Source organism: Lichenostomus cassidix, chromosome 1 (genome assembly GCF_008360975.1).
Source record: "Lichenostomus cassidix isolate B80296 chromosome 1, HeHo_3.0, whole genome shotgun sequence".
NCBI lineage: Eukaryota > Metazoa > Chordata > Aves > Passeriformes > Meliphagidae > Lichenostomus > Lichenostomus cassidix.
This window is the reverse complement of record NC_139479.1, coordinates 93,659,809-93,677,042: the sequence shown is the minus strand read 5'-3', so window position 1 is coordinate 93,677,042 and position 17,234 is coordinate 93,659,809. Positions and strand designations below refer to the sequence as shown.

General features: G+C 48.6%; 2 protein-coding genes across 2 annotated transcripts in view; one reads left to right on the top strand and one right to left on the bottom strand.

The window, feature by feature from the left end:
• Positions 1-1,497: 1,497 nt before the first annotated feature.
• ATP1B1 (ATPase Na+/K+ transporting subunit beta 1) lies at positions 1,498-16,037 on the top strand. The gene is made up of 6 exons (XM_085071468.1): positions 1,498-1,820; positions 4,382-4,510; positions 11,023-11,178; positions 11,900-12,084; positions 13,964-14,044; positions 14,632-16,037. The coding sequence occupies exons 1-6, from the start codon at positions 1,721-1,723 to the stop codon at positions 14,896-14,898; spliced, it is 918 nt and encodes a 305-aa protein (XP_084927594.1). The 5' UTR covers positions 1,498-1,720; the 3' UTR covers positions 14,899-16,037.
• Positions 15,666-17,234, bottom strand: part of NME7 (NME/NM23 family member 7) — an 89,642-nt gene continuing 88,073 nt past the window's right edge. Inside the window, exon 14 of the mRNA XM_085049858.1 lies at positions 15,666-16,113. Coding sequence (XP_084905984.1) covers positions 16,081-16,113 — 33 coding nt within the window. The 3' untranslated portion in view covers positions 15,666-16,080. The remainder of the gene's footprint in view (positions 16,114-17,234) is intronic.

Below are 17,234 nucleotides of genomic sequence, written 5' to 3'. Positions count from 1 at the left end.
TGACTGACCAATCTGGGTGACTTTTGAGAACTCTATAAATGTGATGAAATCAAAACAATAAAGGTCATTCCTTCTTGCCACTGAGAACCGATGCATTCATTACTCTGCTAGCTGCTCAACAGCGACAGCTGAGGACCTAAAAAAGCAGCTCCCTCAGTTGCTTCAGGAGCTGGTTCTGGGTTGTAGCTGTGGATCACTTGGAGAAGGGTGCCCCATTATGACTTGTCCTCTAAATGCTAGCTTTAATGACTTAGAGGGGGTATGAGATGATGGTGGCCACACCACTTCTTCTCGAGACTTGAGAAGAGCACATTGATGTTGGGTGGTCCTGGATTCCAGGCTAGGTCATTCTTGCAGGTAATCCACACAACACGCACCTGCTAGCTAGTACTGTGGAAAGGCTCATCTTATACACATTCATCACAATTCCCAGACCTTAAGAAAAAAAGGAAGACGGAGCTAAAGTTCAGAGAATGTATCAGTAGCTTAAGGGCAAGAAAATAGGTGGAATACAATATTGCAACGCAACAGGAAGTTCAGAGGTAAATCCAAGAGTGTTTGGATTGACAATGTATTTTAACTGTCCTGTAATGGTACCAGGGGACCAGGGCACATTAGTTACGTGTGATCACAGAAGTGTCCCCGCAGAGAACCCCCAAACCCCACCCGGCCGGGCCAGGGGTGCGCTGCCGGCGGCTGGGTGTCCCCCGACCTCGGAGCGGCAATGGCGTTTGTGCAGCGCCCTGAAGGTCACCCCGCAAGGGCGGCGGCGGCTGTCGCGTGTGCGAGTCGTGTCCCCTCCGCTACAGGGGACGGGCAGGTCCCGCTGCCCGCGGGGAGCCCCGGCCCGGCCCTCCCGGCTGGTGCTCCCAGCGCACGGGCGGCGGAGCGCGGGGCCGGGGCGGGAGCTGCTCGCGCTCAATATTCCGCAGCCGCGTTACACGTGAGCTCGCCCGACCGTGGCGGGGCCGGCGGCTGCGCGGGGCGCCAGGAGCGGGAGCAGGAGGAGGCGAGGGAGGGAGGGAGGGAGGGAGGCGGACGATGCTCAGCAGCGCCCGGCCGATCAGCTCGGCTGCGGGGAGCAGGGTCCCGCAGGGAGCGGGAGGGGCGGGAACGCCGGGAGCAGGCGGGCACGTGCACGGGCCGGCGCGCGCACAGGTGTGCGGTGGCGCGCACACGCAGCTAGAGCCGGGCAGGGGGCGCGCAGCCCAGCGGGCACACGCACACACACACCTGCCCTGCCCTGCCCTGCCCTGCCCTGCCCCGGCCCGGCGGCTCAGAGCTCCGGTGAGCGGAGGGCGGCCCGCACCGACCCTCCCCGCCGGTGCCGGTGCCGCAGCCCCCCGCCCCCTCCCGCCCTGACGCTCCCGCCGCCGGCGCGCCCCCACCGCGCCCCGCCCGCCCCGGGCCCCGCCCGCGGAGCGCTCCGCCGAGCTGCATTGGCGGCGGCGCGGGCAGGGCGGAGCCCGCGGTGTATATGAAGGGGCGCAGCGCGGGGAGCGCGGCTGCTCCGTGCCCCGTGCGCTCCGCCGCGCTCCCCTCGCCGCTCCCGCGTCCCCCCGGCCGCCTTCCCCCGCTCTGTCCCGCCGGGTCGGCGCCGCCGGGGCGGGCGCACCCACTCGCACCTTCCCGGGGCCGCTCCGTCCGGCCGGGCCCTGCCCGCTCCGCCCGCCGAGGGCTGTAGGTCTCTGCACGCCGCTCGCCCACCCCGCCGCTCGCCATGGCCCGCGGGAAGGCCAAGGACGGTGACGGCAACTGGAAGAAATTCATCTGGAACTCGGAGAAGAAGGAGCTGCTGGGCCGCACCGGGGGCAGCTGGTGTGAGTGCGGGGCCGGGGGGCGGCGATGCGGCGGGCGCTGCAGCACGGCCCCGGCGCTCCGCCTCCGCCGGCTGCGGCGGGGCTGCGGCCGGGGCGGGGGGGGCTGGGGACGGGGCGTCCCCGCGGGGCGAGGGAGGCAGGGCCGGGGTCCCGCTGCCGTCTCCCCTCGGTGTCCGCTGGGGCCCCGGCGGGGCCGGCGAGCGCTGCACCCCGAGTGCGGCTCCAGGTGGGTCCGGGGTGAGGCGGGGTCGGGCCGACCTTGTCGAGGGCGCCTCGTCCTTGGGTCTCCTTCCTTTCCCCGTGGCTGGCCCGGCCCGGGAGCATCGCCGTCGGGGGACCCTGACCTTCTAGCCCTCATCTGCCTTAGACCTCACAGAGGCTTTTTCTTTTTTTGTGTTTTCTCTGGATAAATGAAACTAAGCGAGTTTTACTCCGCTGAGAAAGAGTGATTGACTTTCAATATCTCCGCAAGAAGGAAATGGCTCAATGTGCATTCCTCATAAATGCTTATGATGTATTCCTTGGGTGCCGTACGAATAGCATTTAGCTTAAAGAGGCCTTTAATTTCTTTACGCAAATAGACAGTCTTCCAGTTGCTGCCAACCACAGCTGGTGTTGCCACCCTCGCGATGTTGAATTCAGCTCCTATTGTAATGGATCGGCTGGAGGTGCCACATCCCGAGCCGGCAGCTCTGGCAGGCGGACTAGAGCAGGCTTCTGCCGTATCTTTACGTGAGCAGAATGGGGTTGTGGGTGCGCATGGAGAGGTATTTTCTGCTCCTGAGGCACCAGGCAACTGCGCAGTGCTTCAAACGCGGAGGCTGAAGCAGGTCCTTCTCCCAGAGTGCCTGTTCTTATCTGCCTAGAACTGATTTCCATTTGCTGAGTCGATCTGCAGGCTGATGATCAGATTCTTCTGTTATAAGCCTACCTGTTGCAAGAAGCTTTCTCGTTCAACCCTGTGGTGCTCGATTTCTAGACCCACTGCGTATTTTCTGAGACCTTGGAGTGGTTTTGACCTTTAAGGTGTCTTTGGCGTTTAGAGCATCCTGGCTGGGAACCTGATTAAATAAGCTCCCTCCCAGCGTTTGCCTTTTGATGTTACAAAACTCAAAGGCATTACGCTGCAGACAACAGCATTAGTGTTTGGTTTGTTACAACAGCACCTCCTATGACCGTGCTCTGGAAAAAATTTCCACACGTCCCTGACGTCACGGCCATTTGCTTTACGCTGCCTGGATACCAAAGAGTGCTTTAACTCCTGGAGCACCACGTTACTGTACCCAGCTCTGCCCTCCAGCCCTGGCTACCTCTGGAAGACGAGAGGATGGAGTGCCCTTCTGACAGTGTCCCTCAGCCTCTGTTTCTCTGGGTGACCCTCCTGTTTGCCTGTCTTTCACACACTTAAAAGGACCAGAACTGCCAGCTTTCATTGTGAGGCTTCTCCAGCGATGTAGCTTTTTCTTTTATGATGGGGCTGAGGAGTGAGGAGGAATACTTCCATCCACTATTTACTCCCCTTCCCTGGTAGCTCATTGCTTCAACTCCTTCAAATAAACTACATCCATTTTGTTTGCGATTAGGTGAGGACAGTCTGAGATCAAGCAGCCTGGCTCTCCAGTTCTCTTTGGCCTCTGCTTGTCCCTGCACCCTGATGAGCAATACACTTGCTTGGCATGGGCTGTCTTAGCCTTGTAGGCGGCCTGGTGCTGTGTAGTATGGCATGTTACCCTGCAGTTAATCAGTTCAGATAATCCTTGTAAACTTGTAACTGATACCCAGAGCTGGGCTGCATTTCCAGGCTCTTCTCCATTCTTCCCCCACAAGATTATTCTAGATGTTCCCTTTAGACTGAAACTACATTAAATCTTTCATTGTTATGTAATTCACTCTTTAATTGGTATGAGTAGTGCAAGAGTGCCTTTGTAGGCACACCAGGCTGGTAAATGTGCAGTACTATGACACCTTAAGAGTACTTTCCTACATTTGAGATGGAGTACTGGCACTAATTTGGGCCTGAATTCTTCTCCCATTGTCTTTTTTTTGGAGGTGATGGCCTGAATTACTAGAAGATACCAGGCTTTACAATTGCTTGTAAATCTGAATAAAACATTTACTGTTACTCCTGCAGGAAATAGCTTTGAGCCCCAGAGCTGTGTGGAATGAGTATCCTTCAAGCACACCTGTGCTTGCTGTGAGGCACTTGGATCACTGACAGTGTCAAGTGCGAGGGCCTGTGGTGGTACTGCTGGGTCAGCCAAGGGATCTTTGAAGGTGTGAGGGAATGTGGTTTAGTCTTTGTATTTGATAAGCCCAAACTCTGATTCATGGATTTCTAGGTTTTCAAGGGCTTGTGTTTCCCCACCACCAAAGAACTGGAGTGCCTTACATTTCCTGTCTGCATCAGGGCATAATCTCACTGTTAAATAGATGTCTTTGCAACATCTGAATTTTATGTGCCGGGCTCTTCCTTGCAAGTGGCAATGGTTGGAATTACTGTCCTGAAACATGACTGCCGTGAGGGCTTGATTTGATTCCTCTTTGTTTGTTTTCTCTTACAGTTAAGATCCTCCTCTTCTATGTCATCTTCTACGGCTGCCTGGCAGGTATATTCATCGGGACCATCCAAGTGATGTTGCTCACTGTCAGTGAATTTGAGCCTAAATACCAGGATCGAGTGGCACCTCCAGGTAACTAAATAGGAGGCCCGTGTTTGACTTTGTGCGAGCTGTTCTGGGAAGGCGGGGTTGGTTACTCACCTCAAGAAGGAGGATGAAATAAGCGTGTCATTGCTGCAACACATATTTGTAGGGGGTGGGTATGTTCTCAGCCTTCTGTGTTAACAGTACTGGGGCTTGAAGACAATCCTGCTAGAATTAAAGGTTGCATCACATGAAAAATGTCTCCTCTCTGAGAGGAGCTTGAGCCTGGTGTGCTTTTCCCTTCCCCTACGCTGAAGTGATGAGATGAGGCTAAAAGGCGTCACTTTTGGGAATAGGCTGTATGAGGAAGCTGCGTTCAGTTTTTCTTTCTTCAGAGCCACTCTGTTCACATGGGTAAGTGAAGGGACAAAGATAAATGTTGGCTTTATCTGTGGAAGTGGCATAAACAAGGAGGAAGGTGGCAGCGCCAGTTCTGGTAGTGTTTATGGAATTGCATTATCTGACACCAAAGTACCCCGCGCTCCAGAGATGCTGTGGTACTCACTGGTGGGCATTGCCACTGACTGGCGTGTTTTTGGGAAGGTGAAGGGAAGGTGGGTCTGGTAGTTGCTGATATGTGACCTGGGATCACTAGGCAGGAGAAATCTCTGCTCAAAATGCCGCCTGAGCAGTGCCTGTGGCCAGCCTGCCCCGGCTAGGGCAGAGGGAGCGAGCAGCCCTTGCCGCAGGTTCGCGCTCCGCCTGCCCGGGCTGTGCTGCGCTATCCGATTCCCGCCGCAGCCAGCGGCTGGAGCGCGGGGGGAGCTGCGCAACTGCTGCTTTCCCACATTGCAAATGACCTTGAGGCTGCCTGGCACTGGGCATCCTAACGATCTGTCTCCAGTTGCTCTGTAAAACAGTTCAGAAGCTTTTAATAACAGTGGTATTTAAGTGACAATTGTGAGGCCGATGGCTTGTAGCTACACAAGTTGGCCCTGGTGCTGCACTGTGTCTTGCAGCCCCACTGTCTGCAGTGCTGTGATTCCCTGCCCTAAAAACAGGGAATGTCACCGTCACCAAATGGTGTTAGAGCTCAGCTAAGTCATCTTCTGCAGATAACTGCTTTTCTACCAGCACTCTTTAAAGACAGAACAGAGGCTGGAGCTGCTGTGTTGGTGCGTGGCACTCCTTCATGTACCACCATGGCTGGGGTAAATGCTATCTTAAACACTGAAAGTGGCTCTTTGAGTCTCTGCAGTGGACCCTGACATCTGCAGGAAAGACTCACTGATACTGCCCAGAGCCATTGGCTGCATCTGAAAAGCCAACATGGTTAATGCTGGGGTAGTTGTTACTCAATAACGTGTTTTTCCCCCTCATGAAATAATTAGTGAAGGAGCCCATGAATCTGAGGCCTCACCCAGATAGCCCTGCTGTTCAGCCAGATGTCACATAATTACCCATTCTAGGCAAACTGTTTGCTTTCTGTGAAGTGGCAGTTTATGATTCCAATTTCAAAGCAACTCTGGTAAAATTTCTGTGGAAGATTTCAGCCTGCACAGAATTTTTATTCATATCTTAACTGCACCAGTTTTTCTGGGGCTTCTTTTCTTTTAGCAAAGAAAAGGAATTGAATTTAAAGATGCTCTTGTAGCGTGTGCTGCAGAAATCAAAATGGAGGAACAATGAAAAGGTTGTCAGGAATCTTTTGTACTGAGCTTTCAGGACATGTACTGAAATCAAGGGGAACAATGCGTGACAGTGGGAAGCCAGTAAACAAGTGTTTTGAACCAAGCTGCAATGGCATATGCATAAAATGTCAAAGAAATAATTAGTAAATAGCAGAGGGTGCTTTGCAGAGCATCAGTTGACAGCTCTTCCTACCAATGTGGACAAGCTGGTGTAGGGCATGGCAGAGGCTGGCACTCTATGTCCAGTACATTCCTTGCCCTGTAGCACAGCAGCCATGAAACTGCAAGTCCAAAATAGCCCTTTAATGCAGGCTTTCAGAGACACTGATAGGTGCTGAGTGGCTGCACTGCTGTTTGAGGGGTCAGCAATCCCTGTATTCCCTGGCTGTGCAGGATTCTCCCCAGTGCTGCAAGCACAGCTGCTTGCAACAAACATGCCTGTGGTGAGCATCAAATTTGAACTTTCTGTGATCTGAGACACCTGCAGATGATGATCTATATAAAATAGGATGTTGTGCAATTCTAATTCCTGGTTCTTGTGGGAAAATTTGTGAGCCAAGTAAGTATACTGGCAGCTTGATAAAGCCCTGGATTTTCTAGGGAGCCAGAAAGCTGGTTTTATTCTTGTTCTAGTGCTCTGTCCTTCTTGGGCAAAAGACTGTTGTGTCAGCCCAGAATGTTTTGAGAAAGGGGAAACTAGCCTTGCCTTCAGGATTTGCAAGAGAAAATGCTGTAGGGGCTGCTGTAATATCATTCTTGTTCTGAAATACAAGGGATTTCATAACAGCAACAGAACCTACAGGGTGTTGTATTGAGTTATTGACATGGGTATAACATTGAAAGCCATAAAGTGCTATTTTTGTAGCCAAGTGTCATTAATATGGTAATTGGTTTCTGCATTGAACTCAACAGGAATGTTATACAGGGCTTCAGGGCAAGCTGAGTATTGTACCTTTCCATTATACTATTTTTTTCTTTCTTTTGTCTTGTGGTGGGGGAAGGATCAGCGCAGTTCACCTGCCTGTCCAGCCCTGCCATTGCGACAGCCGCAACGCCCAGCTCCGCAAGTGCTGCAGGCTCAGACTCTGCTTTAAGCACAGAGGACTCACCCTGCTAACAGTGAAGGATGAGGATACTGCCTCTTAAGAAGCATCCCTAAAAAATAATTCTTCATTGTCCCTGTCCCCTGCCCCACCCCAATACAAATTGGGCTGTGTATCCTGCCATCTTGTGGTGTGCATCCCATGGAACAGCATCCCATCAGGGGCTGGTGGAGGGGACAGAGCTTGCTGCTGCCTGAGGCAGCTTTGTAAGTGGTGGCTGGAAGGAAGAATCCCTGCTCAAGCCAGGGGATTTCAGGTGTCCCTGCTTCAAGCACTGCTGGGCAGTGAGTGAATCATGGAAAAGGCTGTTTTGCTGTGTGTTCCCCACTTGGTTTATTTAGCTGGGGCAGCAGCAGCAATGTGGCAGGGAGGCTTCAAAGGCAGCCCTCCTGTGAAGCTGCACTTCTTTGCTTCTTTCTCTCATCTCTGCAGCACCTGTTCTTGGGAAAATCTCAGTCTCAAGCTCCAGGATCTTACTGCCAAGCAGGTTTTGCTGCATTGGCAGAAGACTTGCACCTGCTTTTTGCACTTTAGGGATGACGTTGACTGGAGGCTTGGAAGGACATTGTTTGATATGGTGGCTTTTTTAAATCTATCCTCATTTAGTGAGCTGGGGTGGGGGTGTAGTAATCACTCAATTTGTCATCTGTGTCATCCCAGAAGTGTTCATACTCATTTGGAACCAAGATTACATAGTACTTGGAAATGAGCATGGTGTGATGGAACAAGAGTGGTTACTATGGCTTTATACAACTATTCCTAATAACAAGCCTGACCTCCCACTTCAGTGTCTTCCTTTTCACCCCCAGGACACTTCTCCTAAAGTCTTGCTATTGCAGCTTAGAATGATAAAATCTACATGGAAAATAATTTTTTAAATGAACTTGAATAAACAGGATTTTTATCTGCAGCAGCATTTTGGAAGTGGAACTGTAGCTGAAAAAAAAACCAAAGCAAGTGACTTTACATGTGTGTTTTTGGTGTTTGATATCCTTGTATAGTCACAGCCAACAGACAGTGGTGTCCATCACCAGCTCGAGGCATTGCTCATCATTTATATGGACAATTGAAAATAGGAGTCAAGTGAAAATAGGAGTCTTATTTCCTAGCAAGGCACTCTTGAGAGCCAGTTGCAGCAATTTTCTAATTTGTCAGTACTTCAGCAATAAGTTGCTTGCGTCTTTCCTGTGGAAAGGACAGCATCACCATGTGACACCATGGTGCATCTCTGTTGCAACAGCATGAGGTGCAGAGCTGTGTCATACAGATTGTAGTCTGAGGGCAGGGAGAGGGTTGTTAAACCTCTGGCTATGAAAGCACTTGTGGGTTTGTTTCTTTTCCCCCATGGGACTTGCTTAGGAATGGCTTCCTCATGTGCCTGGAGCCCCTAAAATCTTCATTCATTCCAGCCACACACTTCCTTGGGTGTCTCACAACACATGGCAGGTAGCACTGAAAGGGCTCAGGTTTTTAATGCTTTTTCTTGTCCCTACTTACTTAAGTGAGAGAATGTTCCAGAAAGGTTAATGTTCTGCAGAGGTGACCTTCTGCCATCATACAATACGTTTGGTTTTTCACACAAGATGCCTTAAGATTTCAGTGGTAGTGCTGCTCTGCTAACAGCACTGCAGCTTTTAGTTTGGCTATGGGATGTGCAGAAGGAAATGACACATCAGTGCTTAGGGCTTTGCATCCAGTCAGCTTGCAGGCATGTGAGAATGGAGGCTGTGGTATAAGCCAGCAACATTTTTTAAATTAGGATAAAGTTAGTTTTCATGAAAAGTCTTTTATATTCATGAAGATTTTCTTTCTTGCTTTTTAAGTGGGAAGATTGATCTCCACTTTGCTCCTATCCTAAACAAAGCAAGCACTTGTGTGCCAAAGCCTGGTCTAGTCTGGTTCATCCAATTACCTGGAAATGCTCCCAGTTTGGCAGAAAACAGCCCAGCTACGGCCACAGGCTACCTGGCAGGAGCAGTGGCTCCCCTGTGCAGGACAGTGGAACAGCTGCATGGGATGGGAGTCTGTTTTCCAGCCAAGTCACTTGTCTGATGGGCAGAGGGTTGGCTCTGGACTGTACCTGTCAGTGGCCAGGTTCTCTCAAAGCAGAGAACAGGGATCTTCTGCTGGGTGGCTTTTACAAACCACAGGGTACCTATTGCTGACCTTCACTTCACCTTTGCCAGGCCTGTGTGGGTGCCCTATGTGTTACCTTGGCCAAGACAAGAAATGGATGTGGGGAGGTCCTGAGCAAAACTAACAGCTTCACTTGCCTGACTGGAACTTAACAAACCTGGCCATGTTTTCTTGATTTTTTTTTTTTTTTTCTTTGTATTTATACACTTGAATGACACACATGCCTGTAACTTGAACTTTGGAAAAGGCAGACCCAGGAAAGGACCCAAGGCCTGGCCTGCCTTTGCTGCAATTCCAGACAGCCACCTCAGGTGACTGAGTCTGTTGCTTCCCAGCTGAGTGGTAACATGAGAAGGGCTTAGCAGGATGGGATTGAAGTCCCTTACTAAAATTGAAACTGGCATATTTATTCTATATATAGCTGTTTGTGAAGCAAGAAGATGAGCGATTGCTCAAAAAAGGGTTGAAAGCCACTGACTTTAGAGGGTAGGATATCATTCTGCTAGAGGAATAGTAAGTTGGTTCTCAGAGGGTAAACTCAACCCAGTCCATTTGTACCAGAGGGATTTCTGAGCAGTTAAAGCTGCTTTATGGAATATAACTTGAAACACGCGAGCTCCTTGCTGGACTTCTCGCAACCCTTGGCGACCAGGAGCTGTGTTTAGGGGAACAAAGCTAATCTTTGTCCCAGGTTACAAATTCCAAGTTAGTGGGTAGTGGAAGGGGGGGTGGGGGGAGTGGTGAGTTGGCTTGAGGAGGGACTGAGCAGAAGCACTCAAGTGGCTTTGGAAAAATTGCTGGAGTCACAAGCTCTTGTGGGTTGGGGCCAGCCTGCTAAGCTGCCTGAATTTTGCACCAGAGGAGCTTCTTGGCAACAGGCCTGTTCTGAAAGCTGTCAAAGCAAAGGCTGCTCCTTTTCTTGATCTTGTTAAAATGAAGATGACAAACTGAACTGAAGTCAAGACCTCAATAATTTCGTGGCTGCCACAAAAGCAGCATGAACTAGTTTCCCATTACTTAAATTAAATTGTTAGCCATGCAGCAACACTTTCAATTAAAATGTGACCTAAACATTGTATAGGAGCAGCTATTTCCAAGTTCCACAATGAAGAGCAAAGGAGTTGGTGTGGATTCCAGCTGGCAGAGCCTGACTGGACTTGGGGAACCTCTCTTGTCTTTTATTGCAGGGGTTCACGAGTAGACAGCTGTGCTGTATCCTAAACACAGTGTTTTGCAGACACTGAAGGCAGCCTGTTAAGAATACTGACACTCCATGTGGTTGGTCTCACATGCAGCTTCCCTTCTGCCCTTGAGGAGGAGGCGGAAGTGCACAGTGGACCTGTGGTTGGCTGTTTTTCTTGAAGGAAGTCTCAACTTGTAGCTTCACTTCTCCATTTTGTGATTTGTCTTTTTACCTGATGAAAACACTGTGGTAAATATTTAAGACTGTTGTTGGAAAGAGGAGAAGCTCTCTTCTAGTGAGCTTAAGCTGTTTTGTCAAAGTTCCTAAGCCGGAGAAATAGAGATCATCATTATTAGGAGTTACGTTCTTGGTGTGCACTGTATTGCCTGGAGGCTGTGCTTCTCTGAGGTGTACTTAATATTTTCTTCCTGATTTTGCTTTTCTTAGGATTGACTCAAATCCCCCAGGTTCAAAAGACAGAAATTGCCTTTACTGCCTCTGACCCCAAAAGTTATGACGCCTATGTGAGGAACCTTGATAATTTCTTAAGTAGCTACAGTGCTGACCAGCAAACTGAAAACATCGTGTTTCAGGACTGTGGAGGTAAGCCTCGATTGTTTGCTGCAGCTGAGGGCTCTGAATGATGCCTCTGTCAGGTCCACCAGAAGCTGAGGGTGACCAGTGGTGGGCTTGGTCTTCAGCTGTTCCAGCAGCATGTTGGTAAACTGGCAGGCTCTGGTTTCAGTCATATGGGTGCTCATTAATTTTGTTTGGGCAGACCACACTGGGCCTTACTTAGCAGCTTACTGTAGAGGTTACATGGTTGGAACTCCCATGTTTCTCTTGGAGAATGTTGCAGCTGACTCTGAAGCTCGTGGCACTGACCTTATCCTCTCTGATAACCACCACGGGGTTTTATGATGACTTAGTTAAAGCCAGTGTTGGTCCTCTTCATGCCATGCAGTCAAACATCTGGGAGGTGTTAACCTTTAATAGGTTGTTTGTAATCATGTGAATGAGACTCTCACCTCATAACACATCCACATCAAATCTGAGGAGAACCTGCTTGTAAAAGCTGCCCAGAAAAAAATTAGTTTTTGACCCAGGTGGTTCTGGAAGAAATCTGTTATAAAAGAAAAGCCCATAAAACTTGCTGGTCTGGGAGCAGCCCTATGTGGGGGGTGGCTGGGTGTAGGTCTGTGGAGTGCCTCAACTGCCCTGGTGAGGGGGAAATCCCAGCTGCCCAGGGAAGTGAAAGTGTTGCTGTTCCTGACACACACGAGATCCCCTTGCATACAGTTGTCTTTTCCTTCCCCCCCAACAGACACACCTACTGAATACAAAGAGAGAGGACCATATAATGACGCCCAGGGCCAGAAGAAGGTCTGCAAATTCAAACGTGAATGGCTGGAAAACTGCTCTGGATTAAGTGATCCCACCTATGGGTACAAGGATGGCAAACCATGCATCCTTGTCAAGCTCAACAGAATTATTGGCTTCAAACCTCAGGCAAGTATCTCTTCCCCTTTCTAGCAGAAGCTACTAATTAGGAGGAGGGGGTGGCTGCAGATTTGCTGTGCCTGCTTTTTTGGTCTCTCGAAAGAGATCAGTAGACCCTATGTGAGAAAGAAATAGTTTCTTTAGAGGATAAATTTTGAGACAATTTGAGTAATTTGCTTTAAAAATGCTTTTAATTAAAAAGCAGTGAAAGTTGTGCACTGCAAGTTGGTAACAAGTAGCAGTGACCCTCACAGTGCAACTTCCTGGTTATTTATCTGGAAACTTCTGAACCTGCTAAAGGAGTTGATATAAAGGGGCATTTTCTTCAAAGGATAAACCCCATTTTAAATTATTGTATGCTTCCATGGGACCATCCCAGACCAACTCTATCTGCAGTAACATCAGTACATTTTGTTATGCCCTGATCCACTTCATTCTTTTCCTCAGGCAGTGTAGCTTTGTCTGCCTTGCTAGAACTGCTTAATTAAATGATGAAGTGCTAATATTAAATACCAGAGTGAAACACAGGCTCTAAAGGGCCTGAAAGTCAGGCAAAGCTGCAAGAAAGGTGAGGAGATCTTTGGTTAATTTAATGTAGCTTCCCAGAAGCTGTAGGGTATCTCTGCCACCTGGTTGCTCTGTGCTTTAGTGGAAGGCAAGTTTGCAGTGATGTGGAACAATGTTGATCTGGACATTCATGGCTTCTCCTTCTGGTTTTTTTCAACACATTTAAGTGCTAAAAATTTCTCCTAAGAATTCAGTGGCAAAACACATGCTGTTGAATAAGGTGGTGTGCAAAAGCTGCCACTCCATCTTTTGGATGGAGAACGGTGCAAATGGTGCAATGCTGCCTTCACCTCCACCTGCCAGGGCACTCAAGGGTGGGGAATGGTGCTGTCTAACGAGTCCTGAGGGATGTGTTTCTCCAAAGGGAGTCTGTCCTGTGCTAAAAGAATTAAGTTGAATTTTGGTTTATCTGATCTGTGGTGGAAACACTTTAACAGGAATGTACTGTGGTAACTTGGTATGTGGTGGCTGTGGGATGACACGAGATGTGCATGTGTGATGACTAGGAAAGAGAAGGGTTTGGTGTGTTACTCTTTTTTTCTTTGACATGGAATTCTGGAGAGCTCCAGACTGCATTAGACAACATTGTTTAGTCTAGGAATGCCTTTCCATGTTTCATTTAGAAGCAATGTATCCAAGGCAGTATTTATTTCTGTGGTTCCACACTCCAGCAGAGACCCCAGAGCTCTTACGTTGGGCAAGGTGTTTGTAAAGCAGATCTGAAACTGCAATGCTGTCAAGCAATACTGCTGCACTTTAAAAGACCAAAAATCAACTGGGTTAATGGCTGGACTATCAGAGTTGGCACTCACACCTTTCCCTGACGTACCCAGAACTTTAGTCCTTCCTTGTCAGTGGTGGTGAAGTTCAGCAATGTCAGGGTGTGACTGCCACACTTTGTTTTTTCCTGTGCATTTCCAGTCCTGACTGCACACACCTGGCAGGCAGGTGGCAAATCCTGCACCATAGTGCATCTCTTCCTGCCACTGCCTGAGCTTGCATAAACAAGCACTAGCTATAGACACTCTGCCATGAGTGTTCCTCAGGGATGCCATGGAATTAAACCCAGCCTGACCTGCTTGTATCCACAGCAGGTGAAGCTGTAAGCAGTTCTGCTTGAATTAAGTTCCCCTGCTTCCAGTTGTTGTGCTACTTCTCTGTTCCAAGAACCAGGGAGAGCTGTTGCCTCTGGAACTATGCTTAGAAGGGATTCCAGTTAATGGTGTGTCTTTGGTACTGTTGACCTTTGTTGCTGCAAAGGTGCTCCAGTCTGCAGAGGAGTGTTCAGTGTGTAACATCCCCTTGTTCTGAATTCTTCTAGGCTCCAGCAAATGAAAGCCTCCCTCTTGAGATTATGGCAAAATACAACCCAAATCTCATCCCTGTCCACTGCGTTGCCAAGGTAAGTTGAAATATAAGAGAGCAGAGTTGGGAAGCTGCAGGGCATGACTAAGCTTTTGTCCAAGTGTAGTTACCCCCCTGTCTGCCTTTCCATAGACAAATGGGGTAGTTCTTACTTGGGATATCTTCCCCCCCCAGGAACAGAAGTTTTGCAAAGCCCCACTGATGAATGAGTTAGTGCTGCCCTCACAGTGTGAGGTAAAAGCAGGGCGTAACACTTCAAAGTATCTTCAAAAGTAGCCATTTTGCTTCCAAGTGCTATGCTAGAGCTGAAAAAAGGCCTCCAGGGAAGAAATTTCATACTTGGCACGTGTAAAGCAGCTGCGAAACAGCAACGTTTTTGTAGCCAAAGCCTGTGCATTCCTATGACAGGAGGCTCTGGTGTAAAGTGGCTGAGGCTTTAAATGAAGCAAAGCCCTTTGTTGTGGCCGATGTGTGCTCGGAGGTGCCGCACGTCTGTGTGCTGCTGAGGCAGTGCTGATGTCCTCTGACACTGGATGCTGTGGCGCTGTCGCGGTGGGGAGCCGGCGCTGACCCAAGGCACAGTGTGGCTGGTTGTCACGGCTTGCGCTTCCCTTCCCCCCGCAGCGAGAGGAAGACGCAGACAAGATCGGCACGGTGGAGTACTACGGGATGGGCGGCTACCCCGGCTTCGGGCTGCAGTACTACCCCTACTACGGGAAGCTGCTGCAGCCGCGCTACCTGCAGCCGCTGGTGGCCGTGCAGTTCACCAACCTGACCTACGACGTGGAGGTGCGCGTGGAGTGCAGGGCCTACGGGGAGAACATCGACTACAGCGACAAGGACCGCTTCCAGGGACGCTTTGATATTAAATTTGACATAAAAAGCAGCTGATCGTAAGCACAACTCTCTTCCTCCCCCCTCCTCCTCCTAGCCATTTAAAAAGGTTAAAAAAAAAAAAAAAGAACAAAAAAGAAAACCTACTAGTCTTGAACAAACTGTCATACGTATGGGACCTACACGTAATCTATATGCTTTACACTAGCTTTCTGCATTTACTAGGTTAGAATGTAAACAAAGTGTAGCAATAGCGACAAATATTTATTCTACTGTAAATGACAAAAGAAAACAAAATTGAGCCTTGGGACATGCCCATTTTTACTGTAAATTATGATTCCATAACTGACTTGTAGTAAGCAGTGTTTCTGGCCCCTAAGTATTGCTGCCTTGTGTATTTTATTTAGTGTACAGTACTATAGGTGCATACTCTGGTCATTTTTCAAGCCATGTATTGTATCTGTTTTCTACTTCTTGTGAGCAAAGACTTTTGCTGTCCAAGGTGTAAATACTCAATGGGACTAGAACTGGCATGAAACTTCTCATTATTTTGTTCCTTTTCAAAGAAAGGCCCACCTGTGAGACGATATTTAACAGCACTCCATAAGGCTTCTGGCTTTTCTGTGGTGTTAGGGTATTTTATTTGGAGGGGTGGCAGGGAAACTAACTTAAGTGAAGTTAAAGAGAATAGGTGATTGTGTACTGTGCTTTGTAGCGAATGCTGTCTCTCTCTCCACCTCTTCCCTTATCCTCCAGTATGTTGTGTGAGAGACTGGGTCAGACTATCACTCCTCAGTGATAGGCATAACTCTTTGCTTTGTATATTTTCTTTTCTTTTTCTTTTTTTCTTTTTTTTTTCCTGCTGAAGGCATCGCACACTGTGGTGCTAATGTCTTTATTGAATGTTTTAGCCATTTTCATGGTGGAAGAATTTTATATTTATGCAGTTGTACAATTTTATTTTTTCTGCAAGAAAGTGTAATGTATGAAATAAACCAAAGTCACATGTTTGAAAATAAATCTTTATTTTAAACTTTATAAAAGCAATGCAGTACCCCATAGAATGGTGTTAAATGTTGTCTAAAGTGCAAAACTCTATGTTCTAACATGTAATAATAGCCAGGAGTACAGTGCTCTTGTTGATCTTGTATTTCAGTCAGGTTGAAACATTGGACAAATAAATGAATGAACACACAGTTCTGTGTGCGTGTCTGTTGCAGTGGGTGAGGATGGAGTCTGTTAGTTGTCCAGAATCTTGAAGAAGTACTGCACCTATTTCAAACAGAAAATGCATCTTTATCATTCCCAGACACTCTCAGCAGAAGGGAGTTGAGGCATTTGAAACAGGGAGATGTTACACATAAGTGCTGATGTCTGTTTGCTACTGTTACTACTGTTTTCCCCTCTCCCTCCCTGGCCTTAGAGGCTGCTCTGGCACATGTAGCTGTGCCCATCACGATCCCAAAAAGCCTCTTTCCCCTTCACTCCACCTCTGGAGGCACAGGCTCTGTCTTCCAGACATAAGACAACAGATGATCCTCAGTGCAGGTTAAAGCTTCCAGCAGCCAGAAGGGAGGCTGCACACTGAAGCCACAGGAGCTTCAGGCCCCCACTTGCTCTGTGTTGCTGCTGGGCTGGTGGCCAGGGCTGCGGACAGGCTGTGCCTGCCAGGGCTGCTCAGATGTGACAAAAAGTGGCAGCTGGCTTCGTGCAGGAGTCAGGCTCACTTTGTGCTGCATGACACAGATTACCAGAGAGAATTTCTCCATGTAAAGTGACAAAACAGGACTATCCTAGAGCAAGTGGCTTGATAAAGACTTCCTCATTGGAACACACAATCCTGGAAAAGCAAGATGCTAAACTTTTTGCCATCTGCTAGAAGGAAAAGCGTGGTTACGGTATGCTGTGGTGGTTAGTGCACCCATTTAGCTGTTCTGTGTTGTTCCCAAGAAGCAGATGCAGCAGAAATCACACCTTCAGCTCATTCTTTTGCTGCTGTATGTTTATAGCAAGGATTTAACAAGCTGTGATGAAAGCCCTAAAATACTCCCTGATGGAAGCTCCACCTGCAAAAAGAACGGCAGGGAAGCTGAGCCATTTTGGCTCCCAGCAATTGCTGGGCTCCTACTGCTGTGGGGATGTTGTTGCATGGCTCAAGGTTTGTCCCTACAATTCAACTCCTAGGTGAACAGTCTGTGACAGTTTAAAAAAAATCAATACAATAACAAAAAACCCCAAATCAACTAATAAAAAAAAAATCCCAACTTTTATTTGTATAAGACCCAACTCATGGTTAGGTACTTTACTGCCTTTTAATTTCCTACATGAGTCCAAAGTCCAAGCATCAGCTATTAATAAAAGATTCTGACTTACTCCAGGGGTTGGGACAACCA